This window comes from Euwallacea similis, chromosome 13 (genome assembly GCF_039881205.1).
Source record: "Euwallacea similis isolate ESF13 chromosome 13, ESF131.1, whole genome shotgun sequence".
NCBI classification, from domain to species: Eukaryota; Metazoa; Arthropoda; class Insecta; order Coleoptera; family Curculionidae; genus Euwallacea; species Euwallacea similis.
In genome coordinates, this window is record NC_089621.1 from 4,721,997 (window position 1) to 4,738,756 (window position 16,760).

The 16,760-nt window shown below is 36.3% G+C and overlaps 1 protein-coding gene across 1 annotated transcript; it reads right to left on the reverse strand.

Annotated features, from left to right (window-relative positions):
• Nucleotides 1-1,524: 1,524 nt before the first annotated feature.
• On the reverse strand, nucleotides 1,525-1,938 carry LOC136413203 (cuticle protein 19-like). The gene is made up of 2 exons (XM_066396597.1): nucleotides 1,924-1,938; nucleotides 1,525-1,872 (listed from the first exon to the last, which is right to left on the reverse strand). Exons 1-2 carry the CDS (start codon nucleotides 1,936-1,938, stop codon nucleotides 1,525-1,527), a joined length of 363 nt encoding a protein of 120 aa, XP_066252694.1.
• Nucleotides 1,939-16,760: the final 14,822 nt, after the last annotated feature.

The window sequence follows — 16,760 nt, forward strand, 5'->3', positions numbered from 1 at the left end:
ATGCTATCATTATGTATGAATATGTGTCGGCTGAACATCATTTTAAACATACGGGATGGCTCAGGAAAGAATCTTCTTCATATTATCACATTTTTTGGTTCGCCTTTAAATTCTAAGAACCTTCCAAGTGACATAATCTATTTCGTTTTTAAAATTTTTGGAAATATCGGTAATTGAAATATCTTGCAACTTGGACAGTCATAACTTCCAATCGGTTTGAGTTGAGGCAAAATGACTCCTATTTTAGTTAGAGGATATTTCTATCTTATCATCGGATTAACAAGTTTTACATCTGCAAAAAGAAATAAAAGGTTTGACTGATGTGAAATTTCTTATTATGAAGTACCTTAAAAATCATTTCGGCATAACTCAAACCAAAAATTTCATATTTCAAACATCGATATTTCCAAAATAGGTGAAAATGGGAATAGAGCATGTTACGTAAAATGTTAAAATTTAAAGACAAATCCAAAAATGTGAAAATATTTAGTAGGTTCTATTTAAAACAAAAAATTAATCTTAATGCACTTTTTTAAGTCATCTAGTATATTTAACACTATGTTCAGAACATATCTCTGTCTTAATCTTACGACTTGTGTATTTAAACCATTCTTCTGCTTCAAGGAGGTTTAGAAGATAATTGCTATAAATTAAAATCTAGGATACCCTGTACACTATCAATGTACATTTTTTTGATTCAATAAATATACTAAGTAATGTCATTTCATGAGTGTCAAATAATCATATCTCTTCGTTCTATTACCATACCACTTTCCTACCTTCGACCACTCTCTAAAAACCATTAAAAACCCCATTTGATTTCATCCCATTAAATTAAATTCTCTTTTTTACAGATGTTCAAATATGATCATTTATTTTTTAGTTATTTTCCCGGGAATTAAAAATTGGAAATTGACGTAATTGTAATGGACTTTTCATTCTTTTGGGCTTTAAATCATTCTCACAACAATCTGATTTTCTCTTTGAATTATTTCAGTGAGTTAAATGAGAATTTTAGTGATTCTCAAGAGGATTGAGATAGAGAAGAAACATTACTTTTTTATGCTTAATAATTGACGGGTTTAATGGGAATTTGCTAATAACTTCATCAAAGGTCAAGTCAACGAGAAGTTAAAAGGTACTTCAAGCTTAATTCAATCAATATTCGTAAAGTGTCTTGAGTCATCCTTTTCTTTTTCATTTTGTTGTTTCGCATAAAAAGCCCTCTTTTCCTGAAGTCGCATAACAATTCATCAGAAGTCATAATTTTAGAACTGCTTATGTATTTTCATACTGGAGAGAAAAATTACGAATTAAGTTGAAAATAGTCATTTTACGTATAACTATCATTTGGAGAAATTAAATTTGCAATAGCTCTTATACCTCATAAAATATCCTTTGGCGCCTTTCTTTAAGAAGGAATAGGACAACATCTAGCAACGAAATTATTCAGTATAAAACGTCCTTTATTACCATCAAACTCCTACCTAAATTCAAGTATAAAAAAGGAAGTAGACTAACAAATTATCTGCCAGAACCATGGCCCCAATGAGGGTCCTTCACCCAACTTTCTGCTCCATGTGGATGCTTGGCGTGCCCTTCACGTCTCACATGAGCATCAAACCCATGATGCTTGTCGGAATGGTAATCTACGTGCCTGTGGGTACCATCAGGCTCATCCAGGAAGTAGTGCCCCTCAACATGATGATGGTGGCGTTTCTCGTCTTGTTCCTTATGATCATGGGTATGGGGAGCGTGTACCCCGTATTCGTAGTGATAATGGGGATGGTGATGGTGGTGGTGATGGTGGTGGTGGTGATCGTCTGGCCGGGCTAGAGTCGCCGCTATAGTGACAGCAACACATACGAAAAACTGAAAGAAGTTACTGAAAATAAGCTAAAAAAAAGGGGCGTCGGTACTTACCAAAAGGGTTTTCATATTGAATCAATGAAAATAAGATCGGATTTGTGTCTGGTTGTGGACTGATTTGCATAGACGAGGATTCAACTTTTATAGTGGCCAGATTAGTTAAAAACTTATTATCATAGTAAAGTACAATTTGCCAATAATGCGTTTATAAATAAAATAATTAAAAAAGAAATGTTTGTGGAGAGTGTTTCAACAACTGCATTATTGTAATTTTACTTACTTTACCAAAATAATTACACGGCGATTGGCAGTGTGGCTATAGTGGTCCGTTTATACTAAACGCATCAACAAGCATAATTTTTTCCAATTTGGTCTTAAACCATACTGTTATGTACAATCTATGAATAGTCATTCTGTGCATAACAATCTGATAAAGTGTCAATCGTCAATAAAAATTTTTCCCATCGGCATTACTCTCCGTTAGAAATTATTAAAAATTCCTCCAGAGTAAGCGTGTAATTGAACGCTGATCTATTCATAAAGCATAAAAATGTTTTGCAAAATGGAAAATTTTTAAATATTGCTCCATTTTCACAGCTAATACACCACACAGCAAGTAGATAAAAGGAGTATTTGCCTAATCGGTTTGTACATTTTAACGCATGACCGCAGGCGGGACTGCGGTTCGGATTTTATTACATTTTTTTTTGCTTATGTAGTTAACTATAAAGATTTTCGAAATATTTTCTAATATTTGGGTCAATGGCTAAGACAAAAATTGCTATTTATACAACCACTTATGTAAAGGAAAGTTAAAATAATCGAGAGATCATTCCTTTCTAAGCTACAATTTGAACTCCGCGTACGGTCCTGATAGCGGAAGTTCTTGAGTTTAGTATTTCATTCTTAACATGTGTGGACCAAAAAATCAGATTAAGTGATCCCAACCCCTTGCAATTACGCTATTTTTTGTGAAAAATTCATAAAATTACTATATTTAAAAGTTAAATTAATTAAAGTAGGTACATGGTTCAATTACTTTAAAATACACAGTTGAAGAACTCTGAGGATTGTAGAGCACATTCTGGATAAATGGAGCAACTTAAGAAACCCCGCAGTTGCAAAACAGCCCTCGGATTATAAAAAGTATAATAGCCCGACAAAATTCCAGAAAATCTAAGCTAGTCTAAGATATCTAAAAGAACACATTGACTTCGTTCAGACAATTTAAGCCGAATTTGCCACAATTTTCCTATATCATGGCGTCAGGCATATTCGTTAAGGATGTTAGTTTCGGCTTGTTTAATCTTCAAACAAAAAACCGAAAATGTGTTAAAAAATAAATAAGTAGTAACCCGTGGGTGGGGTAACGCGATTCGTCTTACCTTATTGATCATAAGCATAACCTTTCAATAACCCAATGACTCTCAAATCTTCCAAAAACCAGAAGCTTTGTTTTCTTTAAAGAGCTCAGGTAAATCGGAGGTCTATCATGCATTTCTCCACGACAAAAAGCTCCAAGTTATGTCATAAGTGGGTGGTCGACCCCTTCAGTTTTACCAAAGGAGAAAATTTAAAGATGCCAATTTGATTTCACACCTAGAATCGCAAAGTACTCTTACACAATAGCAACCACCGTGAGGGTGCAAATATTTCTTCACAAAAGAAAGGGTGTTTTAATAATTTTATTAGCAGCGTTTCGTAAGGCCATAATTTCAACCTTTGGAGGTGCAAAGTGACTCCGAAACGTTTTCAATATTTATATTCCTAAAATCGTGATAAATCGATATGAGCTAAATGAAAATTAGCGCCCTCTAATTAAGTCTAATCTCCACATCGTAAAGTAAAGCGAAAATATGAATCCCACCCCCGGGAGAATTCAATTTCCCAGGGATATTTATAACTTATTTTCGGCAAGGGTGGGCGCGGCACCCCGGGCTTATAAAGGGGCTGAATAGGTCACGGTTCATTTTGCGATTTTCATTTTTCGGCAAAAGGTGAGGTTTAGTATGTGTTACCAATTATTATTTTATTTTGCTTCATGTAGCGTCATTAAGAATTCTTATAGGGAGAAATGCTTCACAGATTGCCATAAAAATGTCTCTGAACTCCTTTATAGCTGCCCCTATTTTGTAAGTTAAGCCGGCATAGAGCACCCCAATGATACCGCCAAGGATCTTGATAGGGCTTAATCGTTTCATACCCCCATCAGGGGCGTGCATATTCATCAACGCTTGGCTTGTTCAAATATCAAGGAGACTTTATTAGCACCAAATAATCTTTTTGCGGTGCCACTGGCAGTCTCGAAAGGTTAAAATTATCATAAGGACATTATCATCAAGGTTGGTGGTCTTCAAATTCATTATTTGTTTTTTACGGACACCCCGTCCCGCCCACTTAGCGAAATATTTCCCAAAGTTGATAATAAAAGCTAGAAAGATGTGTCAACTTGATTGTTATTTATCTTTTTTTGTTTCATTTTTAGGTTGATTCGAATCGGATTGGGTTAATTAATGACAAGGTTTGCTTCCGTTCTTGTTCCGTCCTGATGAAGAAACGTCTTAATTGGTTCGTAAGCACATTTGTCTGGTTTACAGAATAGAAATTGATGATTACATGGCATGAATGCGTAAGCGTCATCAGATACAAAATTTGATTTAAACGCCTCCCAATGATACAATCTCTTCAATAACTGTTTCCGTATGATGTACCTTTAAACCCAAATTCACTCAACATTTAACAATTTTACACATGAAAGGGCCAAAGTTTTTAAAGGTAACTTGAAACCGCCATAGAGATAATCTCTTGAGGAACACATCGCTAACTTGTGAAGCGATGAGAACTTTTGGACCAATAATTCTCTAACCAGGGCAACCCCTACAGACATGAAGGAGTGAAATTGTTGAGAAAAGCAAGATGAAAAAATTAAATAATAATTTAATAAAATATAAAATCCTACGATGCAACAGTAAACAGTTAAATTTACAATCAGTACCTAGAACGGACAATACCTGCAAGTGCATGACCTTCCCTATATTTAAAATTCACTTTTCAAACACCTTAAGGCCAAAAAAGCACAAGACTTTTTTCTAAAGACTTTGACTTCACATGTTGTCTGCTCATACACGCTTTCGCAATTTTAGACAAATTTGCGGTTTCTTGATGGTACCAGCCCCTGGAACCAGAACTCCTCCATTTTAATCATCTTGAGCTTAAACAAAGGCCACATGGTACCATATAAAAGACACGTGGAGCAATTTTTCTCCCATCAATTTCAGATGGATAACGAGATGCCCTGAAAGTTCCAACCCCTTTCTGCAAAGGGTACTAAAATTGGCAAGTCAGGGCGACGGCAACCCCCAGGGGGTGCGGCGCGATAGGCGTGACGCAAAATTTGCAGTTTTGGGAATTTGTCCTCACCCTAATAAAAATATTTTCGACCGAATGAGGATTTTACCTGACGGGAGAAATGTAATGTTATAGCAACCGGATATCGAATTAAATGTTACAATTAAGCTTTTTGAATTAAAAATCCTCCGTTTGTTTGTCCACGCATTATGGAGCATCAATTCCAAGATAAACTCGACATATGTTCGACAACAGATTGTGACTTTGGGCACCCGCTACATAATAATAAAGAAGCAACTCAAATCAACCCTTTTTGTAAAGGAATATTACTAATATCAGTGGCGTAGCTTAAGTATCAATATAATTCCAAATGCCAAACTTCCAACTACCTGAGGAATTTCTAGCAGTCATCATTTATAAAGTAAACCCTTCTGGGACATGGGTAATTGTCCTCTCAAAAATATTGAAAAAGCATTTTTTTAGTCTCTGCATTCAGAGGCGCCACTGTTTAGCCCTTCTAACTCTTTTAATCCTTGATACCTGCAGTTTTGCATCGAACGAGGCCGTCGATATCAAAAATAATAGAAGAATGTTCATTCATTTTTTAAGCGATGCCGTTATCTGATTGCTTTTGTCGCCTTAAATAAGACGTGGTCCAAAAAATGGCATCCTATCTATCAACCCTGCGCCCCGCCCTTAGGGCAGAATTAGCTCCGTAAAAACTGTAATAAAATTTTAACCGGACCATGTAGGAAAAAATTAAATTTGCCCTTAAGATAAGGGGCAAAGAACTAATTGCCATAGGAGGCTCTCAAAGTGTGAAGGGCATTTTTGAAAATTAGCAACGGTAATTTTTCTGAGACCCTGTATTATGGTGATGGAGATTTTATCGCTTAAGTTTGCACTAGGAGCAGAATGTCCTTAATCTAAAGATATTATCCTTGAGGTCTCCCCCAAAGGCCATGATACTGGGTACGAAAACATTAGCTTTCTCGGTCGATTAGCTGCCAAATCGTTTCTTCCACGAAAACAAAACATTGTTTCAAAAGTTCGAAATTCAATATATCAGGGCTCAAAAGGGAAGTTATCGAATTTCTTTTGATTTATACATGGGGACTCAAATGCCCGATTCAAAGTCTGGAATATAATGAAATTCACGTAAGCCATCAGTTCTATCCTAAATGCTCCATTACGAATGTCATTGTTGTTATTTTACTTTATTCCTGCCCCTCTGAAACACTGTTCCATTAAAATATCCTAGTTTAAGGCTTTTGATGAAAGTGTTTGTATCACCCTGTATGAGCTCCGAATACATTGTTTAAATGAATTAAGTTATTTTTTTGTCGATCGTGTCAATTTTATCGAGAGGTCTGCTAAATTTAAGGGTGTTAAGTTACAAATTCACAGTGTTTGCTACTTGGGTGGTTAGCCATGTATATTTTCGGAGGCTTACCTTTAATCGAATCACACACTTTTGATCCCCTTCCTGTAAGAATTAAGTAAGCTGCTTCATGAGATTCTTAGCCCGATTGTGGTTTCATCCTAGTTCGGACTGAAGGATCGATGCAGAATATATGAATCTACGGCATGTTTTGATAGTGAAGAGAGACATGAAAGGTTCAGAATTATTTATTGAGTAAAATACAATTTTTGTCATGTTGTGGGATTTCAAATTTCGTGTTAGTACGGCCCTGAAAAACTTCAAAGTTATTAAGGTATGACTTGGGCATTTTCACTCTGAAGATTATATTATCGTTGAAATTCCCTAAAAAACACTACTCAAATTCCACCCGAGCTTTCTTTCAGTCAGAGTTTCGACAAGAAGTACTCTTAAGTTTCCAATCCGAATCTGATTTGACCTTGATCCCTAGTTTCCTCCAGTCTAAAGCTTTGTTAGAAAATATTTAACTTTCACCTAAGTTTTCTTTCACTATCAAAATTATGTTACAACTTAAATTCCATTTTTTGCTCAGAGAAGAGTCACGGAGTTCATAACAGAGTTTTCTTTCACTTTACGATCCTGAGATTCTCGTAGTGAAGATGGCGAGGTGCTGCAGATAGAAACAGAGGGAAAATCACCGTGGCCATTGAAAGGAGTGAAATAACATGAATTTTACTTCGCAGCATACATGGCGTTAATATAATTGTTAAAGTCAACACTGAATCAGTTGAATTAAACATTTTTAAGCCCTGAATGCGGCTGCAATGAGCGTTTTTCTTTGGACAAGGTCAAACCCATTCAACTTTCCGACAATCGCCACCACCTTCGCCGAGAAACTTTTGTCGATAACAGATAACCCATCGCCTAAATCATCTTTCTAAATCAATTAATCCACATCATCAGCAAATTTAGTACCTGTCAAGAATATGAACAATCTTCAGACATACCGAGGATGCTTCTTTGGGATAAAAAGAATAACACGATGCCACCGGACGATAAAAGGTGTTTTTTCTCAAATATAAATATTTATTTCGGAAGATCTCGCCTTCAAACTCTGAAAAGAAGAACCTGGAACCCGAGGTAGGTGCTCATTAGAACCTTTTCAACCCGATCCGGTCCTCTATCATTACGAGTGCTTCCTATAAAGACGAAAATACTACGTGCATTGTTGTACGGTTTTCGAGATTATTTATTAATAATTATAATAATATGTATGGATGTATATTTATGGTTCCGGAGTAAACCATTCTTCTGCATTGTATTGTTAATAGTTTATTGATAGATGTTTATTGTAATTATATAGGTGCTTGGAGTAGAGAAAAAAGGGTTTGTTTGGTTAACCGCCGGTTTTTACCTGGAGGAGTAATTATATTTTTTGCAAGTTGTGTTGGTGAAATATTTCTTTGAATCAAAAACTGATGACATATGGATCAAAAATTAAGCCTCTGTCCTAGCCGGTAACCATCATAACGGTCTTTCTCCCGACCCCACCGAAATAACTGTAATTTATTATTTCATAACAATTCTGGTAATTTAATTAAGAGAATCAAAAGGACAAAGGAATCTAAATTACGGTGATCCTAATGACAAAAACATCATTTTTAAAAATTCATTAGAAAAACGGAATCTTAAATCGTTACGGTGCTTTTAATTTGAAGTAATGGGGCACCCCTCAAGGGATTGACAATCGGAATGATATCGTGTGACGAATGTTGAGATTTTTTTTTTTTTTTGAATTGCTGATATCCGCTTCTTCGTCTGGGAAATTTCTCCTTCCAACACACCGATAAACTTGTTGAGCAAATGACATTTTAAATACGCCTCTCGGCGAAATTTCACACCAACAGATTTGTCGGAACATTAGCACTTAATTATGTGCCAAAATATGCAAATTCACCCGCAACTGGGATCAAAACATCCTAAAAAGCTCGTAAATATCCCCAAATGAACCCGTCAGAAATATAAATTAAACCTCTCGGGAGTAGATTATAGCGATTTAAAGCCCATTTTTGGGAACATCAAACTTGGTTATCGCCAAAAGGCAAACATTACCATTTAAATCAGCGTAATTATACGTCTGGCTCAATCTCTATTTACTCTCCATATGCTGATGACTTTATTTTCGATTGATTTATTGAGGATTTCACTACCAAAATTCCAGAAGCCAACAAATTGATTTCAGGGAGGCTCTTCGAGATAAATGAAGAATGTCCTGAAAGTATGGAAAAATTGATGGAGGTATTTTTTGCACGTTTTTGGTTTCGCTCTTAGAAAAGGCAATAATGGCAAACTTCCGGATAAGCAAATTAATACCACAGGAAGTTGCCGAGAAGCCCTAAGGTGACCCTTGAAATTTATAGGTATTTAGTGTCAATTACCATATTGAAAATGCATTTTATGTCAGGTGAGTTGGAATGAGGCACACGTTTTTTGCGAATTTTAGTACGAGACTATATGATTTTTTGACGCGGCAGGATGCTGTGAATTTTTAGCGCATATCTTGTGCCTATTGGTGGAAAAGACAAAAACTTTCACTTTTTTCCGAGAAAAAACAGGGGCCAACAAAATCATGCTAAAATCGCGTAATTTTCTTCCCATCACCAAGCTTTCGGTACTATCGAAGGTATACCCATCAGCCCCCTTCTGTTGGTCCATTTTGATCCACGGCAGTGGCTGTTGAGGTGTGCACGCATACCAAGCAAGTGTTGGAGGAGTTATGTTGCAAAGACATCTCGATGGAAACTCTAGTGGCTCTCTAACTCTAGTTATTGCTGAAAAACTTTGTGATAAGTTCATTTGGGGTCGACATATCACGTTCCAAACTGTTGTTTACTGTTAATGCTACTCGCCCCGAGCAGTATGAAATGCTTCAAAGCTCATATTGCTGCTCTGACTGAATATAACTTTGACATCGAACATATCCGAATGTAGAGTTTTGGCTCATAAGATGCGCTACGGTGTTAGTTTAATTAGGGGTGCTAGAGGCTAATTATCCAGAAGGAACAGATCACCCTAGAAGCTCTTAGTTCTCTTAATACACACTCCGCCAAGCAGTACATGGATCGACTGTTGGTCATCGATCGAATTCAACATGGCTGAAGGGATTCTTTCACTTAAAGAACGAATCATTATATCATTAAAACGACGCCAGTCTATCCAAAAGCATCTACACCGCCTTTATTTCTTCGGGTTTTTGTGAAAAAGTAAGTTGGTGCAGGACTGTTTTATAAGTGAATGAGAGTTTTAGATCGGAAGTGAAACTCTGGCTAACCACCAAGTTCTCATCTCTAATCGTTTTAAAAAAATGTTCAAATGCGGTCGATAGTTGTTATCAGCTCTAGAACTTCAAAGCATTTTTGGCAAAAATGAAAAGAAAACTTCTAGACTGTGTTATAATTAAATCTGAGATACAGAAATAATCATATTTCTGACATTACCTCTCAAGGAAGGCCCGAATTTGCTGCCGAAAACACTTTCTCTAGGAACAAATGGCGCTCCTTTAGCTTCAAGCCCCAAAAATAATAAATTTATCAAAAATAGAAACCTATATTAATCTCTAACGGTTTCTCAAAAAATCTAGGTAGCAGAGACGGATGCTCATCAAACAGTTAGGATCCTCAACAATTATCTGCAATCTGATGGTTCGCTCCGATAATACGAGTTTAAGCCTGCGCCAAGGGATCTTTAGAACTACCCAGATGGGTCATTTTGACTGTGCTCGCACATATTTGAAGGCTTTTGAAGTAACTCGATATTAACACTATTTAGCTCCATCGGCAAAGTATCTTTCGATCGAATTTCTGATAGGACGGACCCCCGGCAGCGGCAGAAAGTAACTTAAGACGATCATCGAACATTAAAGGTTCCACTAACATCCCAAAAATTTACTTTATGCCTTTTTGGGTTTTGTTTATGTCTCAGGTGTGACATCACAATCAGAACCGTTTAATTTAAGTGTTGACAATTTGATACATTTTTTAACCCTTCTCCAGTAGCTAGATAAAAGGAGATTTGATCTATGGACCTTCAATCTGTCTTCTCAGGGTGGCGACAGCATCGTAAGTTATGGCCTGCAATTTCCCTAATTTTACAGCCCGAAAGCGAAAATTAGGCCATTTAAGTCACTTAAGTCGATTTTTACGACTTTTCTATCGAGATAAATTTGGGAAGTAATGCAATTTTGGCGCTAAAGGAAGCCAGTTTTAACGCTTTATGAGTCTAGATAAAATCTGTGAAAAACAAACGGTTAGTTAATAGACAATTATCTGGGGGCGGTTTTTACCTGCGTATTGTGCGAAGTGTCGATTGTCCCAACCCCCACTGCGAAATTCTCAAGGGTTACATGGATTTGAAATGTCAACCCTAAGTCTACAAGGGGTGTCAAATTCAACGTCTAAATCACATAAAAATTGCCGACGAAAAATTCCTCTGATAGGGATGGGAAAAATTGGATATAACCCTCTTATAGCGGCTTGAAATGACTACCCTCACTAATGACATGTCAAAATACTAATAATTCTTTGTCTAGTGATTGTCGGCTTTTGTCGAACTAGACCAGAGTAATTATTTTCGAATTTTCGCATTGTCACCCGCCAGTTATAAAATTACAAGAGATTACATGCTTCGTAAGGGTGAAGGATAAAATATTGGTTTTCGGCTGTAGGAGGAACCAGCAACAGGTTAAGAAATGGGCACACTTATGCACCATTTCTTGTATGGACGACAAGTAGATCATAATAGGGGAGAAGGCGCAATAGGCCTCCATATGGCATTAGGGGGTTAAAATCGGTACAGTAGTCAATTCCCCCAGGTATAAAATACCTGTAGAACACACTTCACATACCCTACAACGAAAAGCAACACTACTTTGCTGTTCCTGTTTTTGAGCCTATTTTTAGAAAACTTCTCTAGATACTGGTTAAACCCGGTTTAAATCTTCTAATTTCAGTTTGAGTTGAAGATAAGCAGAGATAAAACATCGAGGAATAAAACATGAACAGGTTCCATTTCCCGTAAGAATTCTAACTGAAATGTTTATGTTAGAAATCCTTATGGTGATATGTCGATTGAAAACAAGTTTGCCCGAAATACTATACAGGGTGTTCTGTTTGTAAAATTGACTTTTGTAAAAAAATCTCCTGTTTGAAATTTAGAAATTCCAAAACAGGTAAAGATTAGAAAGTCAGTAATTAAGTTCTCCAGCTCACCTTAAAAAGACCACCTTGTATATCCATGAGGGTGAGCTTAAGCTTCTAACTTATTAATATTTGCAAGGAGCTGCCTTTGGTACTTTATTTATTTGCTTACCCTGTGAAGATGGAGTTTCGGTGAAGTATAAGTAATTTTTAATGAAACTCGGAGTATTTTAGGCATCTTCAGACTTTTGCTGAAGACCAGTTGACTCTTGAATACCATTCTTCCACCTTCTGGTTGGCTGTTAATGGGCCGAAAATCTTATTTTGGGTTCCGGTGAGCGATTCGCACGCTTACCAACTGTTTGCGCGGAAGTGTGCTCCCGCCACGCGTCCGAATCCCACATTTTCGGGTTGAAGTAGTAAGAAATAAGGTGTTTTTGTTGATCTACATAAAGATTCCTTAGCATGTCAATTAAAACGCTAAAAATGTATTAAATTTACAGAAAAATAACTCATATTTGCCATAATAGCTTCTTTGAAGTTTGGTCACTAAACTACTTACATCCCCGAAGGCCGTTAATTTGTTCTTAAATTGCAAATTCAGAATCTACCAAATTTATTTCGATGGAAATTCTAAGTGAAAATGAAAGTTCTATTTCCAATGTGGATACCATCGAGCAAACGAATTTATATTTGATTTGAAATTGTAAGTAATGATAATGAGTTCTCCGAAGGAACAAGGAGCGGCGGGGGGGGGGGGGTACTTCTGGTGGTACTCTACAACAAAGCCACCGATCTTACTAAAGTTTCATATATTGCTTGAATGGATAAAATAACACTCAGGAATTCAGTTGGGTAAGATAGTCTTAAATTGATTGAACTTGTCCTTGATTTGAAGACATTGTCGAAGCTGAAGGTATCTCAGTGTTGTTAATTTATAAAATTTTGCATTTTGCAACTAGCTTATCATATAGGAGAACATTTTATGTTTCATCTTATATTGGGAGGACTAAAGTATCCATTTTACTTGTGATCACATAACTGATACTACTGGCTCTTTGCTCTGCATGCCTCAAAAGTTTCTCCAAATACAAATTTCGATTTTTATTTATTGGTCAATATATTGGATGAAGTGCTTCTTCAGAGGATTGCCCGCATTGTCAGGACTGGCTATATCTTTCCTATTATCCAGGAAAGTGAATGTTTCGACTTTTGACGTGCAGTTTAAGCTCTTTATTGAACTCCTTTTGCCACGTACATAGTCAGTCGTCTACCTTTACTAATATCGTCTCGCTTAACATAAATAAATGAAGAATTAGAAAATTGTGACCTACTTTTCTTTTTTATATCTAGAATATAATACTCCCATTTCCAAAATCTGATCTGTTATCTCTTTCATGCCTATTATCTCGTTGCATCAAAACACTTTCCTATTACTTTGATTCATAAATTCTCATTAGCTCAATACGTCTCATCAGCGAATTGATGATTTATAATCGAACTGTTCTCCTATAAGCTGCTGCCTTGAATGATTTTTCTAATGCATTTCGACATTTGGTGCATTCCAAACGATAATTTGTTTGGTCATTTGGTTCAAACGTGCCTTGACCTCTGCGTAAATTTACATCAAAATAAATTAATGCAAAAGAACACTTTTCGAGAATGGCGCGCGTGTCTATCTACATGTCAGCGAAGCGAACACGAGAACCCAAATTTAAGAACCAAATTGATGGAAAGCTGGGCTTTAACTATCTCCCACATAGCACTCAGAACCCCAAGAATAATTATTCAAAATTAAGTAAATTACAGAGGCCCCTCGATAATCCTGGTAAATCACCAGCCAAATTCAAATGAGGTAATTATGGGGAACAAACGGAACCGTTATCGAGGCTTTCTTTTTTTAAGGCAATTAAAATCTGATTGATTCTCTTAATTATAACCCCCGTCTTAATAGGAATCATAATCCATCCTACATCTACGTCTGTTCATCCCCTTAAATACTTCCTTGTAAAAATTTTTACAGGGAGTTAACGTACAGCCCCTTGGAAGGGTTTTGGGTGTTCCTAGATGTCCAACCCTTATAGAGTACTCTATCATGTCTTTCGGGGGTTAGCGCTAATTATAGGGAGCAAAAACCGTTTTGCTAAAAAATGCAGATACGTTTTTTGATCCGATGGGTTAATTGAGTTATCTTCGATTTTTTCTGAGGGTTGAAAATTCCGCGATTCATGGGGGTTATTAAAACATCACTGTTTTTCCGTCAAATTCTCCTAGAAATTTCTCAAAAACCAGGGCCACCACCGAAGCAAAACTAACCCAAAAAGCCGCCTCACTAACAATTACAACCCCCGATTACCAAATTAGGCTTAAACCACCAGAATTATTGTCTCACAAAGTCAAGCCGACGACATATTTAAGTAGAGGTGGACGCTGGTCATTGATTGTCTTTTGTGTCCGACTTCCGCACGGAAACAATAGGGCACGAGACCGGTTGTCGGCAAAAAGGTCGTCGGTTTGTTTGCTCTTGATGTTGTTGACAGACCTAATTATTTACTGATTAAAGACCTGTGACTGTTAAGGTTCTGGACGGTGATGGAAAACTATGTCTTAGCGCCACAAATATTACTAGTTACATCCGTTAAATTCACAAATCTCTTTAGTTGATGGAGACTTCACTTCAAGTTTCGTTTCTGCAAACTCATTGCAAAATTCTCACCCAAAACGATGTGTGCGTTCCCAAGCTCATCCCCCCTCACTTCCATCACACTTAATAGGAATCTAAACATCCTTTGAATGAAATAGAGTTTTAGATGAGGAATTATTTTAGAAAGTCGCCTCTATACATCGTCCTGTGGGGTGGATGGTTTGAAGAATAGAAAACGATTAAGTCAAGAGGTAAACACAATGGGATGCATTGATGGGGTAGTTTTCTCTAAGGTCGGGTAATTAAATTTTATATTCCGGAGGAAATTGATCTATTTTGTCAATAGCCCACGGTCGATGGATTAATCGATTGAGAATGGGTTGTAGCAGTAATTTACAGGTGATGTTTTCTTATACAGGGTGCTTTTCTGGGAATATGGTTGTGGAATAACCGTTGCTCCGGTTATTTGGTTTTTCCGTCTCTTTGCATTATTGCTACTGGTCTCATGACGAATCTCAATATTTGTAGTTGAAAGGTAGTACAAAGATAATATAAAACTTGCTCCTCCCTCATGGGAGAAACGTCTTTCTGGTACTCAATTGTGTCGCATGCGGAAAAGTGCTGGTTTCCGTATTTACTAGGAAAATGATTATTTTAATTTCATAGTATACTAAAGGATCTAAAAAACAAGTATTATGTATAAAATTATCTAAGGAGGAATTATTATCATTTCTTGGTAATACGCATTTTTTTTAATTCTCAGCAACGGAAAATTCAATGAGTAGATTCTGTGACTCTCTGAGTACCTGGAAGTTGCCTGAGTTCATATTTTTGCGTTTTCTGAGATTGACACCCTCTTGGAAGTACCGGAAATAGCGTTTACGGAATATATAGAACGCACCCTGTAAATTCCTTAAACGCCATTTCCCCGGAATATCATTATAATAAACGCACAAAGGGTGGTCCCTAATACCACCCGTTGAAATAAAACTAATTCTCTTAATATCAACCATCTATCCAACACTCTCGCCCACCAAAGGGATGAATTATCATTTTGTGGTCACCAGCGGCGAAAGCCACCCTTTAGTTTTTGTTTTGCGGTTTGCTGAAAATTCGCCTTTTTCAGGAATGACAAGTGTAAAAATTGATGTTTTGTAATGTAAAGAGGATTTGTAGTGTGGTAAATTGGTTCTTATTGGGTTAATTTGAGTGTAACTTTAGTGCACAAAATTTAAACATCAATAGCGATTTGAGGCGAGTTCTTAATGGTGGTTTAGACAAAAAAAAATCTAACATCCTGTGCCATTCTTGTCTTCGACCCCGAATTAAAAAAAAGCATCACCCCGAGTGAGAACAATTAGTATCAAATCGGGTTTCTTTTATTGGATTCCCATTCGATCTGGAGGGATGCTTTAAAACGATACGGTACTTTAGTTCTTTGGCCCCATATGGGGTTTTGCGGCCCAAGCAAGAGTCACACGCATTGTTGTTTTGCGAACGAATAATTACCCGAAAGCTCTGAGCTTTCAAGTGATATATTGAAAACTTCTGTGATATTAATCGAATATCTTTCTTCTAATAAGATTTAATTATATTGGTACTGCTACCAGTTCGCTACTGATTTCGGTAGTTCTTCTGTGTGGGAGGGCTGGTAGAGAATTAAAATTAATTTTTAATGATGCTATGTGTTAAATTCTTATTATAATTTTTTAACTAAAATTAATTAATTAAATTTATTTTAATAGAGTAAATATTAAATGTGTGTATTAAGCGTTAAATATTACAAATTGACACGCAAACACCCAACTTTCTTATTCGAATGGAGCTTCTTCAAGATATTGAGATATGTCGTCTTTATTTGTCACTGATTATTTATTCACTAATTACACATAAGCCCCTTTAAATAACTGAAATGATATTTTATGTAACTCGTATTCAAAACCCCACTCGTTATTTAAAATTATACATTTCCTAACTAGTTACAAAAATTGCTATTATAAGACAGTTTCATATTCTCCAAAAAAGAATTTAATTAAGTAAGGTCTTGTTCGTGATATATTGAAAAATCGAAAAAATATCATTTTAAGTTATTTCAAGTTGTTTAGAAATTTCAGAAAATTTTCCTCTAACCTTTTATGCCACTTTGATCTAAGAAAAAACTTCATATTATTACGAGTTGCTGGAACACTCGAAAAATTGCTTTCCAAGAGGCCACCATTTGCTTAAATAAATCGGAATAATTTCTCCTTAACCTAATTTGTGACGACAAAAAATTGTAAAACCCTGCTCACCTTTTTAGTCGCTTTAAAATTGCGCAGAAATT